This window comes from Lepisosteus platostomus, chromosome 14 (assembly GCF_059453375.1).
Source record: "Lepisosteus platostomus isolate fLepPlt1 chromosome 14, fLepPlt1.hap1, whole genome shotgun sequence".
NCBI classification, from domain to species: domain Eukaryota; kingdom Metazoa; phylum Chordata; class Actinopteri; order Semionotiformes; family Lepisosteidae; genus Lepisosteus; species Lepisosteus platostomus.
In genome coordinates, this window is record NC_142624.1 from 3767710 (window position 1) to 3787092 (window position 19383).

Below are 19383 nucleotides of genomic sequence, written 5' to 3' on the forward strand. Positions count from 1 at the left end.
CTGTGTGTCTCATGGAGAGCAAGCTAGGGTATGTGAAAAGATAAATTCCTAATGAAAGAAATTGCACATGGCTAATAAAAGTGATCTTATCTTCTTCTTACCAGTTCAAATCGGGCTTCACCAGCTCTGTTCCGTACACTTCTAGTTTAATCCCGTCAGCTCATTGCAAGAATATGTAGGACACCTTGAACAGTTAGGCACCAGCAAAGTAAAATTGGAGGCCTTACCTTCATTTCAAAGGGGAGAGGTGGTGTGAAATGGTGCGAAACTGATTATTTTGGTTATGTGTGTTGTAGGGTACGTGACCATGTTGAGAACTGTGGCACATGGAATTCACGCGATGGTGTTTTAAAGTTGTTTCTATGAGAGGCATTTGCCAGGTGAGACTATCCCAGAGCTGTTTGTCTGCCCACATTTGGATGGTTCTGGTTTTGACAGTGGGGGGGTGTTTCATCACCGGTGGTGCTTTTTAATGTTTGAAAATAGGGGAAAATTAAAAATTGGGAATGGGCTCAGTATGGCCGACTGAAATCTGTGTGGCTGCAATGCAGAAATTCACTCCTGGTCCTGGGAGGGCCACCAGGCTTTTTCATTCCTTCCTGGGCTTTGAATGACTTGATTTTGAATAAAACGTTCACCTCACTGGTCTTTATTACGCCTGCTTCCGGATCCTTACTCACTGGGGATGATAATTTACCTGTAAGACCTGTTGAACTGCAGTCCACACATACCAGAGCTGGATGTCACTGCAAGGTGCCTTCGCCACCGAAGGGAGTATCTTATATATTTTCTTTCTACTTACCAACTGCTTGTCAGCTTTAAATGTTAATAAGCCCATAACCTCAATTGCATTTTTTCAGTTATTTGTAGGACATTAGATCAACATGGTAGCATAGCATACTGTAAGCATTTGCTTAGCATAAATCCTCAGATTTGGACTTGTTCTTTTCTTCCCTGTTTAGTCATGTACAGGAGGGCCCACTGAGCTACATGACTCTATTGCTTTCATATAATAAACCCGGCAGTTAGCAACTGATAAAGACCCTATTGCAAATTAAATGACTTGTGTGAGGCATAGGAGGTTTTGGCCTATCAGAGTCATCTTACCCGATTCTCCTGTACTTCACTCTGTTATGGAAGGTTGCCGTTCAAATCCTGTGGCTGGCAGAGGAATCCTACTCCGTTGGGCCCCTGAGCAAGGCCCTTAACCCTAACTGCTCCAGGGGCGCTGTACAATGGCAGACCCTGCACTCTGACCCCAAGCTTCTCTCCCTGTCTGTGTGTCTGTGTCTCCATGGAGAAAAGCTGGGGTATGCGAAAAGACGAAGTCCTAGTGCAAGAAATGTATAGGGCTAATAAAGAAACATTACATTACATTATTATTTGGGGGGCAAATCGGAGGGGTGTTTGTTTGTGCTCAACTCCGAATGTGTTGCGAACGAGCCGTAGAATTTTGCCAACTCGTTCACTAGTTTTAACAGATGATTTCCCAAAGACTAGAAGTGTTCTCTGTGCTGTCAGATAAGATTTCATTGCGAAGATGTCATAAGGTTTGTCTCCCTATAAATAGTAAAACCTCTTTTTCTCGGCTTTCATGAAGCCTAAAAGTATCTGGTCTCCAAGCCCTTGATCTGACATGGTGCCACACACAGTCCTGACGTGATTGTAATTGTACAGTCACCCTTTTAAGATCCTGTTGTAGGAATTTACTCACCAGGACTTCATTAGAGGCTTTTTGGAGGTATCCTCCCTTTGTGACCTTTTCCTAAAAGGTGGAATTGCACATATCAAGGGAGGAATTAATAAACCTTTCCATTGAAGGTCATTGGGGTCACCATAATCACTAATTCACTGGAACAATTTATCACAGTGGCTTCTGAAATCTGCAGCTTCATGAGGGTTAAATAGTTAGCCACCCTCAGCAGGATAGCCGATTGTTTCATTTGCACCTTGTAAGTTAAACAAATTGCAAATTTTTTGGAGTTACCCAATCCCAAGAAATCAGTGATTTGGCACGATGAATCCATAGAGCGAGATCTTTTACTCTGCTCCTGTTTGAATGGGATTTTTGTGGCTGCTGAGAGATGTTTCTAGTCAGGCCTAGAAAGTTAGGAAAAGTTAGGAGTGATGGGGAAAGGTAAGGTGTCAGGAACGTCTCTGGCCCCTGTATCACCCGGAGGACAGATGGAGGCCCAAGTGATAACTGCCTGCACCCCAAGAGCTTTCCTTGTGACGGCTGGGATTCAAGTTGAGCGTTTCCCCGTTAGATGCAACAGGCTGTTCATGGAAGTTCTGAGTCTAGTCTAAAAAAAACTCAAGACCAGTTTGGTTGCCAGTGGTTTGCAACTTTCTGTTGACTTTTCTCCATTCTCCAAGGACTGAACTGCACTGCAGTCGCATCGCCCTGCCCTGTTCATGTTGTCTTTTAACCGCAACGGCATGCAGCTGACCGATCGATCCTCAGCTTGCATTGCGGCACATGGCGAGACTGGCGCTGGCTTTCTGTATCACACCCGTCCCGCGCAGCTCTTGTTCCAGCCCCTCCCCTGGGTATCGAATCTCCATTCTCTGCAAAGTCTGGAGGCCTCCAGGTAAGTGGAGAGACTGAGGCAGCCCGCGATTGAAAGGAAATCTACGGGCCGGGCCATTTGATTGAAACGAGACGCTCAGGAGCCAGGGCAGTCCCCCCTGTCAGCTGGGGGCCAAGGCTCAACTCCTTAAGGAAATGTAGCCGTTTCTCAGATCTGACCTTGACTTTGAGTAGCCAAGGCGGGTGGGCGGCCATATCCCAATCGCGTACAGTATCCGCCGGGCCGTTGAGTCACGTTTTTTGAAATGTGCCGCAAAACCAATTACCTCAGAGCTTTTCATTTCACAGATAATAGGGTATTTGCACCTACTCATCAAAGAGATGCCACCACCAGTGTTTAACCAGTTCTTTGTATGGATAGTGTAATTGATAGCTTGGCTATAAAACCTAAAGGTTAGGTCTGTTCCCCTGCCACTTGTGGTATGGCTGGCATGCAAATGATGTTGAATTGTTGCTTTTAGCAAAGGCTGCTCTCGAGATTTATGTTGCTGTTGTAGTGACTGCAAGCTGACTCTGCTCTCAGTTTGGTTTTGGTGTCAGGGTCCAGAGCTGCAGCTCCTTTAGAATATTTTTTTTCCACTATCGCATAGAGGAGAATGCAATGTTGTTACTTACCCGATTTTCACTACACCCATTTTTTTTTGTCCTGCTAATCCTACAGATTTGCGGGCCTCTCAAATCAAATGTTTTTTTTTTCTCTGGATTAAAACTCTATAGCGTGCCGTCTTGAAGTTGAAAAGCTTCTTTTAATTCAATACTCTCCCAAGCTGCGGCGTGACACCATGTGCAAGGTTTTTGCTTTTGAAACTAAGTCTGTAATTTCACTGTGTTTTCTCTCTATATGTGGAATTTTAACAGCTGAACTCAGGCTGGCAGACAAATTTAACTTTCCTTTATTTAGATTAAAAATAGTTTCTCCATTTCCCTGCTGCTTAGAGCCAGACTGATTTTCACTACGTCTTTTTATAATTTGCTTCCAATTTCCTGAGAGCAATTGTAAAAATATACGTACAGGGTTAATAGAGGACTGCAGGTGGGACTAACATTTGCCAGAAGATTTGGAGTTAAAAGATTTTGAAGTTGAATTGCCATTACTAGGGTTATTTACCAATTGAACTCAAATTTCTAAATTAATGCTTTGTTACATTTCAGTTTCCTCAGCACAATCTGCTTAACATAGACCTAAACAGGAGAGGATACATCTTCTAATTTTAAGTTTAGAAGGAAAAAAAGACATATTCCAAAATAATTAAGTATATGATTTGGTAGTTTTTATGTTATTCCGAAATCTGGTACTGTTTACTGAACCAAAAAGGTTTCTTTAGCTATCACTGAGGGCAAATGTATCGCTTAACACAAAATAACCGGCAACATTGAATTAATACCCCGACCTTGAGTGTATTTGTTTTTAGAACACCAAGAAAGCTGTCCTGTTGACACCGTGCAGCTGTGTCTGGCTGGGAAAGAAGGCTTATACAGTGAGGGGCGACCTGAGGGAGGAAGTCGCTGGGAGTCATTCAGGAAGTTATCAGGTTGTTGAAAAGGGCCACTTAATTACAAAGACAAATGAAGGCTGGAACTCCACTGCTGTTTTTTCATTAGGCCGAGGAATGTCGAGGGCTGGAATGCTGTGTGGGCTGCCAAATCAGGTGATATCATTGAAAACACAGCACTCCCTTAATCATAAAGCAATTGAAGATGTCTTGGGAGACTGGGATTGTGTTATATAGGCTATATCACTGCATAGAAGCGAAACTGATGGTTGGCCAACGTTTGCTTCATTCAATTCAATGTGTTTTTATATAGCGCCTTTCACGACAAGGTTGCCCCAAGGCACTTAACAATGCAAGTAGCGGTACATTTTGTGAATGCAGCACAGAAAAGACCAGAAGACAATGGAGGAGAGGAACCAAAAACTCCTTAGAAAGGAGAAAAAATACCTCTAGGGGTCCAAGGTCAACTGGCTGCCCAAAACCCTTTGGGCATGCTAACATTATACAATTTAAAAAAAAAAAGGAAATTAATCCATCCATCCATCATGTCTACTGTATGTCAGTACTCCATGCAGATCTCTGAAGACCAGCAAAATCCTCCTAAACGATAGCTGTATCCACGATGTCCCTCTTGGATCCTTGCATAGTTAAAAACTGTGACAGGCGGGCGCTGTGTTTTTGATGGTACAGTGGGAAGACTGAAATGAGGTACAGTGGGAAGAGAGCAGTATAAAATAGAGCCAAGTGGACGCGTTGCTACATTACGTCTCGCAGTGCAGTTGTGTACAGTGTGAGTTTCGCTTGGCACAGAGCCCAGGCCTCGAATAGGTCAGCAGTGAGGTATTTCTCAGGAAGCTGTTAGTTGGCCCCATGCCTGATCGTAGGAACAATCCATCACCCTTCTGCTATCTGGTGTTATGTAAAGCTGTAACTGTGTTCATGTCTGGCAGCGTGGAAAGAAATTGATGTTATAGGTCATGCTGACTTTTAGTCTTGCGTTGTGACAACGAAAGGAGTTGCAAAGCATCTGTGATCTTGAGGGGGGAAAACCAGGAGGTCCCGTCATGAGAGAAGTACTCGACATCGGCCTCTTGTTGCCGCCAGTTTTCTTAACAACACAGATGCTGCAGAGCCGTCTTTCAGCTGCCTTTGTAATACTGCGCTGTTAAGAAATCGAGATCAGTTGTAATCCATGCGTCTTTTATTAAAGGTAATTTTCAGAGGCCGCAAGTGACTTTGTTTTTGTAACAGAATCGGCTGCCTTCTGCTGCAGTGCAGCCAGTTGCTGGATCTGATCCTCAGTGAGTGTGTGTGGTCTAAATGCAGGCCATCCTCTAAAAAAGCATCCCACAGGAAAATCACTTCCTGAGACTTCTGGGAATTCTGGGCAAGTTCAGTTTTTAAAAAAACATCTCTGTTCTCTCTGAAACCCTCCATCATTTTTTTTTAAATCATCCATTAACATTGCATATTACTTTTCTAATTTGTGGTTTACATAGGTTGCGAACGAGGGATTTGTTTTGGCCCATCTTGCCCCTTTAGTAACGAGTTAACAATTGCTAATTAATTTGAGCATCTCAGCCAGCCGTTTCTTGAAAGATGCAAGGGATGCTTCAGTACCGTGGCTGAGATTTTGTTTTAGACTCCCACAACCTTTGGGTTAAACAAAGGCCTCTAGTTCTTGGTTTTAAAAACCCACCTCCACATAGTTTCTGCTTGTCCTCCTGGTTCAGGATTTGCTGTGCATTCTGAAGAAGTCCACTGTGTTGACCGCATTCTCCCATCAAAGACAGAGGTTCTTTTATCCTGTCAATGCAGAACACCTCCTTCATCCCTGGAATGTCCAGTTGCTCCTTTCTGGATGTATGTCAGATATTTAGCATCACAGAGCTCCCTCCCCTCGCCATGAGATCATCTTCAACAATTTATTTTCAGAGGGAAGAAAACACTTCAGTCTGGATCTTGGAGTACAAGCCGAGCAGGCGTTCCACTGTAGGTCATGTCCTAGCTTGTGTGTGGAAATTATTCCGTATACTGCGAGGAATTGTGTAGCAGCTCTTGAAATGTTTACAGCTCATGTTCTTTACTCTGCCTGGGTGGCAGTCTGGTGATTGGAAACAGCATCTAAACCACCAGGAGTAAAAACACTCCATGTGTGTTGTGGATTCTGTTTGTTGTTGTGCATACTGTACATCATTTTATACCCAGTCTGGATTCAATTCTGATTTTCTTCGTAGCTGATCTTGATATGTAGTAAAGTCAACGCAGATTCATCGCTGTGACACACAGAAGTGTAAAAACAGGCCAGATCTGCTTTTTGAATGATGACAGTAAAAATGCAAATATATTGACTCTTCTCGCCCAAGGTGAGAAAAGTAATACAATTTTGATGCTTTCAGATTTTCATCTCAAGTCTGTATGATACAAAAAAACAGCCAGGTCTGGCTTTTTGTGTGAATCGTGTGCATTTCAATGAGTTCGTATGATCAGGAGGCCCTGGGCATTGTCATTAAATTTGCACACTTCAGATTTATACAAATATTGCTCAAGTTTTCCTCATGGCTGTGAATGAATTGAACTTGCTTCTAGTATCACACTGAACTGATATACAGTAGATGTGTGTCTTTTTCAGTTTCATTTCTCTAAATGAGTGATAAATCTGCAGTACACTGGAGATGCTGCTGGCAGAACAACTAAAGTTTTGTTTTTTTCCTGCGTAGCTGGAGGTCTGTGGCACACATTGGAGACCATGCATTGTTGTTATTATTATTATTATTATTATTATTATTATTATTATTATTATTTAATAATAATAATTTCTTACACTTGTATATCTATTTGCTGGACACCCCACCCAAAGCACTTTACAGGTAATGGGGACTCCCCTCCACCACCACAAGTGTGCAGCCCCACCTGGATGATGTGATGGTAGTCAGAGTGTACCAGTACACCCAGCACACACCAGCTCTCAGTGGGGAGGAGAGCAGAGTGATGAAACCAGTTCAGAGATGGGGATTATTAGGAGGCCGTGATTGGTCAAGGTCGATGGGAATTTTGGCCAGGATGCCAGGGTTATACCCCTACTCTTTTCAAGAAACACCCTGGGATTTTAATCACCACAGAGATTTACGTCTCATTTAGAGCACAGTGCCTTTTTCCAGTATAGTGTCCTCGTTAGTATACTGGGGCATCAGGACCAACACAGACCACAGGGTGAGCGCATTTTTGAGCGCATTTGAGCGAGAGGATTAATGAGTTATGCAGCAATTGTTTTGAAGTGCTCTTCAAAAAGGAAGGAGAGTTCTGAGATGTGGTGTGTGATCAATTTGCAGTGCAGGGCCACTTCTACAGGTTAGAGGTTCCTCTTTCTTAAACCACTTTCATACTAGGGCTCTGTGTATACAACTTGTGCCATCTTTACATTTTCAGTAGAGGTCAACTGCTCCCTTCATGTTCAGTAGGGAATAAGTGCCATGATCATGCAATATACAGACAACATCAATAGCTGAAATCTTTGTCTCTAGAGTGGGTGTCACCTACAATCTTCCAGCAAGGATGAGCTTTCGTCTGTACAGTAGGGACCAGTTTCGGCAAATATCACACACAACTCTTTAGGCTCTGATTGTGTTGAGCACTGAAGTAGTTCAGAGAATGGAATTCCTGCTCTCTGGGGTCTGAACCTTCCCCAAGGCTGTAGGAAGAATTTGTACCTTTTCATTCCTTCCTAAGTAGTTGTAGATTAAGCACAGAAGCAGCCACTATACTGTAACTCTACTTTTTTAGTGTTTGAAATCTAGTAATATATTCAGTTTTTAGCCGTACGATCTTGTTCAGAACCACCCAAAACAAAGAGCTCAGGCTGAGTGACTTTTATCAGGTTTAATATATTGTCTCGGCGAAGGCACAGCTGCCCGGAATTTGGACAGATTGCCCTTGTGGGCTAGGATCTGCACTCCACCAAATGGCTAAAATAATGTTGGCGGTGGCGTTTTAATTAAAATTCCTCACCTGACATTTTAATGAAGCGTTTGGAGGATTGGATTCTCCGAGCGCACCTTCACGGGACAACCAGAACAAATACAAGCAGCTGGTAGTCATTTGACTGCCAAATTGTGTGCCATTTAAGCCTGCTGAACGAGATCTTAATGTCAGCCATGGGGTGTCCTTGCAAATGCAGCTGTGCCAAGATCTTTTTCACAAAGGCCTTCAAGTAAAGTTTCAGTAATAAAACTTGAGATTTCTTGGGTGATTGACCCCTTTTGTATTCTTGTTTCGCTTGGCATTACCTGAGGCCGTGACTATGTGTATTTCTAAAACTCCCCTTTCTAAATTAGCCTGAATAGTTTATTAAAAATATCCACACCTTTTAAATAGTGACTCGTGGATCTCTTTATTTCCAGCATAATTTGTGGCAAATTGCCTTCCGAGGGGGGTGTAATACAGTATCCTGAATTTTTTACAATATGAACTTAAAAATGACGGTGAAAAGGAGGTAAGGTAGTCTAGCTTATTTGTGAACATTATGATGTCAACATCTGGAAATGGTTTCTGCTGGTGCTGCAGTCATTGCCTGAATTGTTATTCAGCTGAATCTTTAGAAATAACATTAAAATTGCATAAGAAATTCGTTTTTCTAAGCAAGATAAGCAAAAGATTTTCTTCTACTAATAAGCAATATTTCGTACAAGGTTATATTACAACATCATATTACTTTTCCACATAGGGAATTATTTGAAACAAATAACCTCATCAGGATGACATTTCTTATTTTTTTACAGTGTTTACTCATTCTTGCATAGACATTCCTTGAATAACTGGTTAGACTCAGCAAAGAGTTTCAATTGAAACAAGAGCTGAAATTTTTAACTGTCAAACCATCCATTTTTCTGTCCCTTTCTTGCCCCTTTTCAATCAAGCAAGCTCATGTTCCTTTAAAACGTTTTTTTATGTGTGAAACCAGCTGAGCGTCGTACGTTTGCTCGTTCTGGAATCGCGGAAACTTTGAGAACTAGTTTATCACGGCAAAGAGTTGTGAGACGAGCTAATTAATGTTTTTGGCGTGTTACTTTTCCACTTAAAACGTACGCGTTTCACCGTCCTATTTGTCTCGGCGTGACCCATGACAACCCCACGTCAGGCAACAGGAAGCATGAAATAGGGCCGTTTTCAGAGGTTTATTTATGAGCTTGGCTTTAACATAAATGCTGGCAGGGCAGTACCTGGTAATTCCTGAAAATGGAGCAAACATTTCAGGTTGATTAGTATGTGTGTGTGGTCCACAATCCTCCAGCATCTGATCGGGGGCCCAGACTTATTTAAACACGGAGTCTCACGAGTGAAGAAGGGGTGAATATTTCCAAATCCGCTACAGTGAATGGAACGAAGACCGATAGTGGTGTCATTTTTCCCTTTCGTGCTGCGTTTGCTTCACTATTTACTTTGGAATTAGACTGTCACCACCGTCTCCGGGAGACCAAAAAGAAACATTTTGCATTCTAAAAAAAAATGTGGTGTAGGAATGGAAGAAGGAGGAATTTGCCATTTTCTGTGTTTTTTTTTTAATCGCATTTTTTTGGTGTACTTCCAAGTTTGGAACTACCTACAAACTTGGGCTGTAAACCTTGCCCCCTCACTGTAATGATGAGAGGAACATCCAACATGCAAGTTGGATGTAAGTGTCCTCCAACATGGGCATCCTGAGGCCACCTGCCTCTGTGATACCCTCAGTCACACAGCAGGTGTTTCAGATGGTGGACCAGAGTTTTCTCTTACAGCACTATAAAATCCCAGTTTTTCCGCAGGGCAGTGCGGCACACCATTGTGCAGCAGTCCAAGGAAAGCCTGATCAACTGGTGGTGCGCAGACTCTGTTTTGCTGTGCCCCTGAGGGCCCCTGACAGAACTAGTAATCTTAGGGCTCCATCTGTGCTCCAAACTCGGCTGATGCTTTCCCCACTTCTTCGGCTTGGGAGCCTCCTTAGTCGTGTTGTTGTGAGGTCCAGCCTGGCTTTTTAAAGCCATCACACTGGGGAGATCGCTGGGCTCTGCTGAAGGTGTGGACTTACGGCAGCATTGCTGAATTGTGGTAAAAAAAAAAACATTAAAAGGGATTAAAAGGAACTCCTCTCTGAATTGCGTTTCATGGTTCAGTATTGTCCTGTCCTGTGCTGTAACTTCACACTGCTTGCAAACTTGCCACAGCAGGCTGAATAACCATGATGTTATATATGCTTCTCGCTGTAGTCCAAGTGTAAGACACTTATTATATACTTATATCCGAAGAAGGCTTTTATTACATTCAAGTGGTAAAGCATCAAATCATCCAATTCCATTGTGGTACATGTAACTATATAAATACGTTTTTTTACAGCGACCTCCTATTACTGCAGCTGCCTTTACTTTCCAAACAAAATTCTGCCGTTCCCCTGACAGGATGGCTATTATTTCTGGCTTCATTAAGTGCACTTTGAGAGAGCTTCTCGGCCACAGTACAATCCTCCACTGCACTAAAAAGACTGTTATCTTCGTTTTCACTTGATGCGGTTCCCACTTGAGTGTAACCTTTCCCTGACAATAGAAGTATTTTTCCTTCTGTAAGAGGGAGCATCCTGGAGCGTTCTCCTCTTCTTTGTCAGCACATGGGCTTTTATCGAGAAGCGGAATGAAAAGCTTTTTTTAGGGAGTTTTAAATGTTGTGCTGTTGTATGCAGTCTGTGTGCACTCTTTATTTTTTTTAAATGTTCATTTTCCTACCTGCTGATTTGGAATCGCCAGTTCAAATCGGTGGTTTCTGTACGTCTCGGTTCTCGGCGTCAACGTCCTTTCTGCGCTTGGAGGGGAATAGCAGGCCAGCTCACCCAGACCAGCGTCACGTCAAGCAAGTCGGACTTCCAAACACCTCAAGCTCTCATGCAAAATCTTTTTAAATATGAAACATTTTCAGCTCCATTGATTTTCTAGAAATCGAAAAAGGATGGGAAAACCCCAGGAATCACCATTTTACTGGGAGAGAATTTGGCTAATCCCAGCTCGACTGATGACTCGGATTATAGAGCTCAATCTTGGAGCAAATACCTGACTTTTTGGGGGTATGTGCTGCATCAGTTTATGAGTGCTTCAGGTGTCAGTCCCTTTGCAGTGTCATCTGGGCAAGAAGGAGTTTAACATGAGCTCACTTGTGGTTCCTGCTCTTGTAACCCTCGTTTATAGCTCTTTCTCATTGTTACAAGATCGTGTGTGCCCAGGTTTAACCACAGGCCTGCCACTGGGAAAAGCCCACGTATTGCACCGATCGGACAGTTCCACCTTGATGCCCAAACTCATCTTGTTTGCTGCATCTTTCATCTGTCTCCTTTAGCCGAGTTGCTTCTTGACGTTGGTCTTTTAAAATCGCTTTGAAGTCATGAAGTGGGCCCTTCTCCAGTACTGGGAAAAACCTTCTGAATTTGCAAGAGGCAAATGAGCCATCCTGCACATGTTAATAAAGATGCAGGGGCCTATGATCTCGGCAAACATTCCCAATTCCTGAGGCAGCTCAATTTACATGTGATTATCACCTGATTTGGGCAGTTTGGTGACATGGCAGCTCACAGAACACTACTCAGGTCCTAGCTTGTCTACTACAGTATATTTTCTTCACAGGGTCTGGGTTGCTGCTGCCTGTACCAAAGATAAGTGTATTTCTAACTGATGGATGGGTATGATCCGTTTTAGCCACCTGTTCTTCTGCCTTCTCCTTTCTTCACAACAGCTGAACTCTAAAGACATCTTCATTCCTCCCACTTCAGAACATGAGGAGTCTCCAGGCTTTGGGTTCGGCCTCCTGTCTGTTTTGTTTTGAAGAAACTGGTGTTCCTCTGAAGTTCTGCTATAAGGTGGTTTTGCCGCCTCCTGTTTTTTTTTCCAATTTCTAGTGACTGATAACAAATTGTCAAGTCAGTAACTGCTGTGTTCAACCCCCCCCCCCCACACACACACACAAACAAAATCAGCATAAAAACAAAATAACAGAACCTTCTGCCAGCAGTGAATTCCAGAAAAACCTGAAATTGCACAAGCGCTGTGTTGGCTGAAATGCTGAGAATGCCACCAGGCTGGATTCAAGAGCACGTATCACACAGCATAACCCTGCTCACACAGATCATGGTCAGCACTTCTTCCCTTTCCTGAGGGGAAATGTTCCTTGCAGTGTGCTGCTGTCTTTGCTGAAATGATGTGGAGCTCCGACTAAGCATATCCGATCCAGATAAGAGTGCTCTAACATCGTGTGAAAAGTTGAGGCCGCTAAATGAAAGGTGAGGCCAGTTTACTGGGGTTAGTGCTGGGTGCGGTGTTGTATTTCTTCTATTGACGGTTCTCTTCAAATAATGTAATATTTTGAAATATTGAAATCTCTTTAAATATTAGATATTGTAACGACCGCGGGTTTCGCTACGGTGTGGAGCAGACATGGGACTCGGGGAATGGGGTTGAACAACACATTTATTACCTCGAATCGGGGAAGGGTACACACACAGGGACAGGGGTTACAGAGCTGCACCTTCACTAACACACACCCGAAGAGGCCGTCTCCCAGCGTCTGCCCCAATATATACAGTCTCGTAGCCCCGCCCCCAGGCACTGTTCTCAATCAGCCTTGCGTGCGCGAGGCGCTACAATATTTTTAGCCCCATTGATTTCCTAGGAATCGAAATGGATGGTTTTTCTGAACGTTTATGTGAGATGCGCCTTAAAAAGTACCAGCATTGTACAGTGTGAAGTCAAAATATTCCGATTGCATCTGGTTCAAAATCCCGATGGACTAATACTACATCTGTATTTTTCCTTTTATTCTTTGTGAGTTGTGAGGGTTACAGTCTGGGATTCTCCAAGTAACTTTTCTGTTGCTCATTACCTTTTTATGTTTCAGGGGTCTAAATGTGTTTGATCACTGAGCTGGCCAGAATGATTTAGAAATAAGAAAAAATACGACTTTGAGATCTTAATACAGAGTCTCTTCAATATCTATAGGCTTCTCACAGTAGCTTTCAAACATCATTCCTGCAGGGGGGTTCCTTTTAAACAAAAAAAACCTTAAGAACCCCAATGTAGACCAATATAATACATCCTACATAGTGGTATAAGTAATAAGGTATTAAAAGCACACCCAGAGGTTAATAAGTTCCCTGTAAGTACTGTTAGAGAAGGTCAACAGCGCAAGTATGCTGTACTTGCAGTAAAAAGGTTCTGGACAGTGTCTGCAGACCCCTAGGAAACCCTGTATCTGTTTAAAAACCACTGATAAAACAAAGCCTGCAAGACAGAGATGGCTTTAAGTTGTTAAAACAAGAATTGCTGTTTTATGTATTCGATATATTATCTTCCCAGATGCATGCCTTCTGATTATTGTGAAAATAAGCAGCAGGGTGTTCCCTACACTGAGAGGCTAAAAATGAAACGTTTGTAACGCTGCGAGGAGAGGACCTGTCTCAAGTCCTCAAAAGCCTCAAAAAGAAAATGGTCAAAGGTAAACCAGCAGTTTGCAGAATTGGAATCTAAATTCCACTTAAGTGGAGGACAAGAAGCACGTCTTTGCCCAAAGGTTTGTGGGATTCGAAGATGAGCTGTTGTCGAAGTAAATACCCGGGCTTTTTTCAAGAAAGTGCAGAATGGGGATCAGTTAGGTATTAGCAACCAGAGGCGCTAGATGGGTTCTCACATGTAACCCTTCTTATGCTCTGTTTATACTTTAAGGTTAAGCTGTTTTGTATGAAGCTTTTTAGTGAAGTTTGGTATTTCAGGACATGAATAGGCCCTGAAAAGTCTCTAAACAAATTTGTCTGAATTGGCACCTTATAATGAATATTGACAGGTGCAGTGGCAGTTTTGATTTCACGGCTTTATAGAAGGTGTTTTTATTATTGCTAGGCTTCTGGTTTTTGGGAGGTGGAAGTTTCATATTGAGCAACAAAGAAATTTAGTTTTTTTTAACAGTCGTTGTTTCTCTGAACAAAAGTGAGTTTTAAGGCTTACTTATTGTCATCAGCGTATTAAAAATGTAACAGTGATTTTGCCTACTAGTAATTGTAGAGATTACTAGTAGATTGGGACCATTGTAGTTCTTACTGCAATACCTCAAGGGATATGTAGTCACATGCTTGCCTGGGCAGCATACTGTACATTTAGACATCAGTCTTTAGGGTTAGTTATCGTTAGCATCGCCTGAACACTGTACTAACAGTCGAGAAAAAAGTGTAAAATGTAGTGAATCATCCAGAGTTTCAGCCCTTTTCATGTTATTTAAAATAAATGACATTTAATCCATGTGAACTTTAGTCAACATTTCTCTGCAGAACAAACCCCCCTGTGAAATGCCACGTCCAACGTTTATTGATTGACTCAATTTTTAAAGCCCATTAGAAGGGAACGTTCAGCTGGCAAGACCTAATTTTTAAGTATTTGTGAGGGGAAAAAAAGGAGTTTCGGGCAGTGTTCTGTATGCGAGATGCCAGGTCCGTAAAAGAAAACAACACACCAACCAGTGCCAAGAGTACAGTGCCTTACAAAAGTATGAATGCTCATTTTTAACCACAATATTGCATTCAAAACCTGAATGCTCAGACTAAGATTAGGATACATATCAATTTAATCAATTTCCCTACAGGATTAATAAAGTATTATCTATCTATACATATCAGTAGATGTCAGCAGAAACTGAAATATGTAGATTACAGTACATACGCATGTATTCTGACCTGTGAATTCACTGTTTGTTGGGAGCACCTCTGGCATGAATTGTAACCGTCTTTTAATTGCTCAAACTCTTGGGTATCACTTACATTGTAGTGGTTTTCAAGAGTTTCCTCAGGTACTCGATGGATGGGGTTCAGTCCGTTGACTGTGCCACACAGGGCCCTGCACGGTCCTGTTCTTAAGCCACTCCATTTTAGCTTTGAATCGTTTTCCTCTTGGGAAAACAAACGTAAAGCAGGTTTTCCTGTTGTCTTTTCTGTGCAATGCTGTATTGCTCAGTTCTAACAAGCTGCCCCAGTCCCGGCTGCGTATTGCTGCCACCACCGTGCTTGACTGTAGGGATAGCGCTGACTGGGAGATGACTTTCTTGCAGACCGTTTCATTTGGTGCCACCTCAACACAAGCCGTTCCAGTTTGGACCCCAGTGACCTCCTCAACTTTGTTCTAGATTTGTGTGTGTAGATTTCGCTCAGGTGCTTTGTTGCAAACGTCATGAAGGATATGAGATGAGAGAAAGTGTTCATCAGCCAACACTGCACAAAGCTTGCTGGTATGGCAGAATGGAGAACCTGTCTCTGCCATTGGATTCTATAGCTCTGTGAAAGCTGTTGTTGGTCTCACAATGGCATCACTCTTCAGTTTCGTCCTTGCCCAGCTGCTACGTTTGGATGGGAGGGTTGATCTAGGTGGTACAGTGCACCTTTCATTTCTTGATGAGTGAATGAAGGGGGATTTTCATCAGTTTTCATCAATCCCCTGATGTGTGCTTTTCAATGACATTATTCCTAACATCCTTTTAAAGCTCCTTATTTTTTTTGCTTGGAACTCACTATGTGGCCAGAGATGGGTTTTATGCTAAAATCAGGAGAACCACTACTATTGCAAACAGAGGCCACTCATGACTTAGGTAATTTCGTGCACCTACAGTACATTTAATTTAGGTTTGCAAAGAAAAAAGTGTGTATACTTATGCACTTATAACTTATCGATTTATTTCCTTCATTTTGGTTACTTCTTTACTTTTCACTTTGAATGTGTAGTAGATTGTGTATCTAACTAATATTAACTGCTAAATTAATATTAGTTATATACACAACCTACTACACGGCTCCATGGCCGAAACATTGTGTTTTCTTTCTTCTTTTTTTCAGCATAGAATAAACCTCTTACTTGTTCCTTTGCAGCCTACGCATGCTGACGCAGCTACCCACCTGAACTACTTAATTGCTAAATTACTAGCGTGATGACTATAAGCTTTGAAGTGTGAATACTGTACATAGGTCAGAATACATTTGCACAGCACTATTTATACTGTATATTTATAAATATGTGTATTTATAAACATTTGTGCTAGACAAAGGTTCAAAATAATGGGGACAAAACGGAAAGGAACTGTCAGTTTTCAGTTGGCTTAATCATTTAAAAGGCGCAGGAACATACTCATTGCAAATTTATGCAACTGAAAACAGAAGGTCGCAACAGTACTGTTAGTTCCAAAACCACCCAAGCATTTTGACAAGCTGCTTCAGTGTCTGCTGATGAGAATGACTGGTTTTGAACAAGACTGCATAACCCCGGGTTATTCTTGAGGTAATAATTTGGTTAACTACCAAAATAACATTCCATAAACCTACCCATGTTACCCTGTAGGCTTTTGGGATTGTTCCCAAAGATTTTTTTTCATATTGTTTATTGGATTCAACGTGCCAAGATGTATTCTTCCTTTTTATCTATTAATTCCAGATGTACTGTAGCAGACTAGTGGAATAATACTTGACCACTGCAGTATTGAGAGATGGGATTTGTTTCGTTTATGTTTGGAAAGGAACACAGTTGTTTTTGAAGACTGTCAGTGTGTTTTCTTTGTTTAATTACTTTCTTGAAGCCAGATTATGTATCTGCATAACTATAGTTGTTAATACTTTGCCTCTTGTTCTCTTCACACAACATGGGGGGCTGTTAGAAAATGACATTTTTGTGAATTCTTACTTTTATAGCCACTAGGAAGAAGAGATCCAAGAATTCACTTACCCCTCCCACAGAATGCAACGACCATTAAAAACACCCAGGTGATCACAGAGGCTAGTGGTGTTGAAAGATCACAGACGTAAAAGACCTTTTTATTTAATTATGACTTTTCGCTTTTTGGGCAAGTCTGTTTTGTGGGTTTTAATTGACAGAAAACAGAACGTTTTGTTCTGCTGCGGTTGTTCAGCGGTTGTTCTTTGAATACAAATTTCACTACTACTAGAGCTGCAGAATGTGCTCCTTCAGAAGAGAAGCAGTGTTGCAGAGAACGAAAACAGCAGAAAAAGAAATATTGATCCCAGTTAGCATTTCTAGGGAAGATTGCAGGATGTGGTTTACCTGAAAAAAAGAGAACAAACTCATTTAAAAAAAAAAAAATCAAGCTCCTTTAATCTTTCCAGGAATTTAACCTTTATCGTCTTGCACAAGGAATCTATCATACTGTTTTGCCACACCTCATTAGGCACGTCATTTGGTCTGTGCTTTCCCAGTCCAATGATGGTAACGTTCTGGAGTGAAAGGAGTGGTCAGATCATAGAACTGTACAACTGCGTGACTGTACCCCGCAGACTTCTCAGACGCAGGATTGAAGCTGTGCTGTGGATCATTAGCTAATCTTTGCATTTAGAGTCTCCACCCAAGAGATTTCAGGATTGCTTTTCCTCGGGGCCTGGCTAGCTTTGTGCATGCTGCCTTCATGCATCCATTTAAAATGTGGCTATTAAAGTTACAAAATCAGTTAAGGGGGCAAAGCTGTTAATTAACTGCTCCTCCATAGGCTGTGATAGGCTTCTGAATGCTTCCCAGACAAAACCAGTCCAGCTCTCACTCTAGATACCAAAGTTTTGTATTTAAAGCACACAATCACCTTGATAATTACAGCCACAGCTTGAGTTTTTCCCAGCTATATTTCTGTCAAGACCGCTGGTTGCTTTTCGAGTTGTCCGAACAGTTCAAGCAGAATAAACAGAATTGGGAATCTTCAACCTTGGTTCTAGAATAGCTCGGTCCATCAGGTTTTATTAATAGTCTTTAAATCATCAGTTTTGAAAGGCCTGGAACAGTTCAGGTATGACCAGTACAACAGGTACTGGGTTTGATTGAGACATTTAGAGATCATGCAGCACTAAGCTCAGAATATCCTTTAACCCACAAGGACTGGTGATCACACTGCAAAACATTACTTGCTTAACTGATTGGTTCCTTAAACAATTGTTCCTTCCTAATCATTAATTGACAGGTGATTTAGGGATTCTGTAAGAATAACTGGGCTGGGGTTTTTTCCAGGACCAGGGCTGGAGACTCCTGGTCTATTACATGACCCAGTAGAGGAGAGCATTAATCCAGTTAGTTTTGTAGTCACTATAGGTCACCTGTTTCTGAAGTTTATGGGCACTTGTAAGATATGGATCAAAGTAAGTATTTCATATAAAGATGCTCTTGTCCCTGAAGGCTGAATTGTGCTCAGATTTATTCCATATGCCTTCCGCATGAACAAACTGCCTGTTTACATGATCACAGTTCAGATGCTAAAGCCTTTAGAAATGCATGTTTTAAAAGGGACTTATTACCCCTGCTGGTTGGAGAATCACCTTGACAACAGTTAAAAAATGCCCTTTTAAAGTTAAATAACAAAAAATGAATTCCACTGAGGGTCCATTGCTATCTGTAATATGCTCCAGCAACCCTAAATTGGATGAAGCAGATAAAAAATGGATGGATAAATAATAGAATATTTTGTCCATTACACGACACAGGGGTTTCTTTTATTTTCATAGCCTCTAATGCCATTAATGTCAGAAACCCACCAGTTAAGAATCCCTGCTTTAAAAGTGTAATCTTGGCATGTTTTCCAAATGTCATTGGTGATTGGTCTCTTTAACTGATGCAAGGAAGATTGGTTCCAAATGCTGGGAATGGCTTTCCTGCAAAAATGTAATGAGTGGGTCTGGGGGTATTTGCATTTATTTTTAGTTTTGTTAAGCCGAGCTCCATACATTTTTATGACCTGCTAAATTGAAGCGAGATTAAAACCTGTGCCTGGTGTTAAAGTAACAGCCTTTTCTCACACAGGATGGCAGCTGTTTTGTGAAGATCCATCACCTTGAATACAGTGATGGAGGGATTTTGGATCCTGATGATATCCTGGCCGATCTTGTGGATGACAAGGACAAGGTAGGCCTGTTTCTGAAGCTGATTCTGCCTGCTTTCAGCCCGACAGTCCAGGATGCTGTAATGAATACCAGTGGGCTACTGGTCCATTTCCAGTTATGAGATGTTGCAGTGGCTCACACTCTAGTTATTATTTTGATGCTCAGAAACCAAATGGCAATGCAACCAGCAGAAAAACAGAAAAAAACCCAGTCATGCAAAACTTGATTCTTTAACAGAAAACCTTTGTTCGCCTTAATTTGTGTTGCAGTTACATTTGTTAAATAACATTTGAAAATGGTCTACTGTTATGTAAATATGCATTTCTGTAGGAATGTGATTAACATGCATAACTTGTTTTTTTGTATACATGGGAATTGCAGTTCTTAAG

General features: G+C 41.8%; 1 protein-coding gene across 7 annotated transcripts in view; it reads left to right on the forward strand.

Moving 5' to 3' along the window:
* Positions 1–19383, forward strand: part of LOC148648748 (partitioning defective 3 homolog B-like) — a 319671-nt gene that overhangs the window by 7316 nt on the left and 292972 nt on the right. For all 7 annotated transcript variants that reach the window (XM_088606610.1, XM_088606611.1, XM_088606608.1 and 4 more), the window contains exon 2: positions 18915–19016. In XM_088606610.1, the coding sequence (XP_088462736.1) occupies positions 18915–19016 (102 nt within the window). The remainder of the gene's footprint in view (positions 1–18914; positions 19017–19383) is intronic.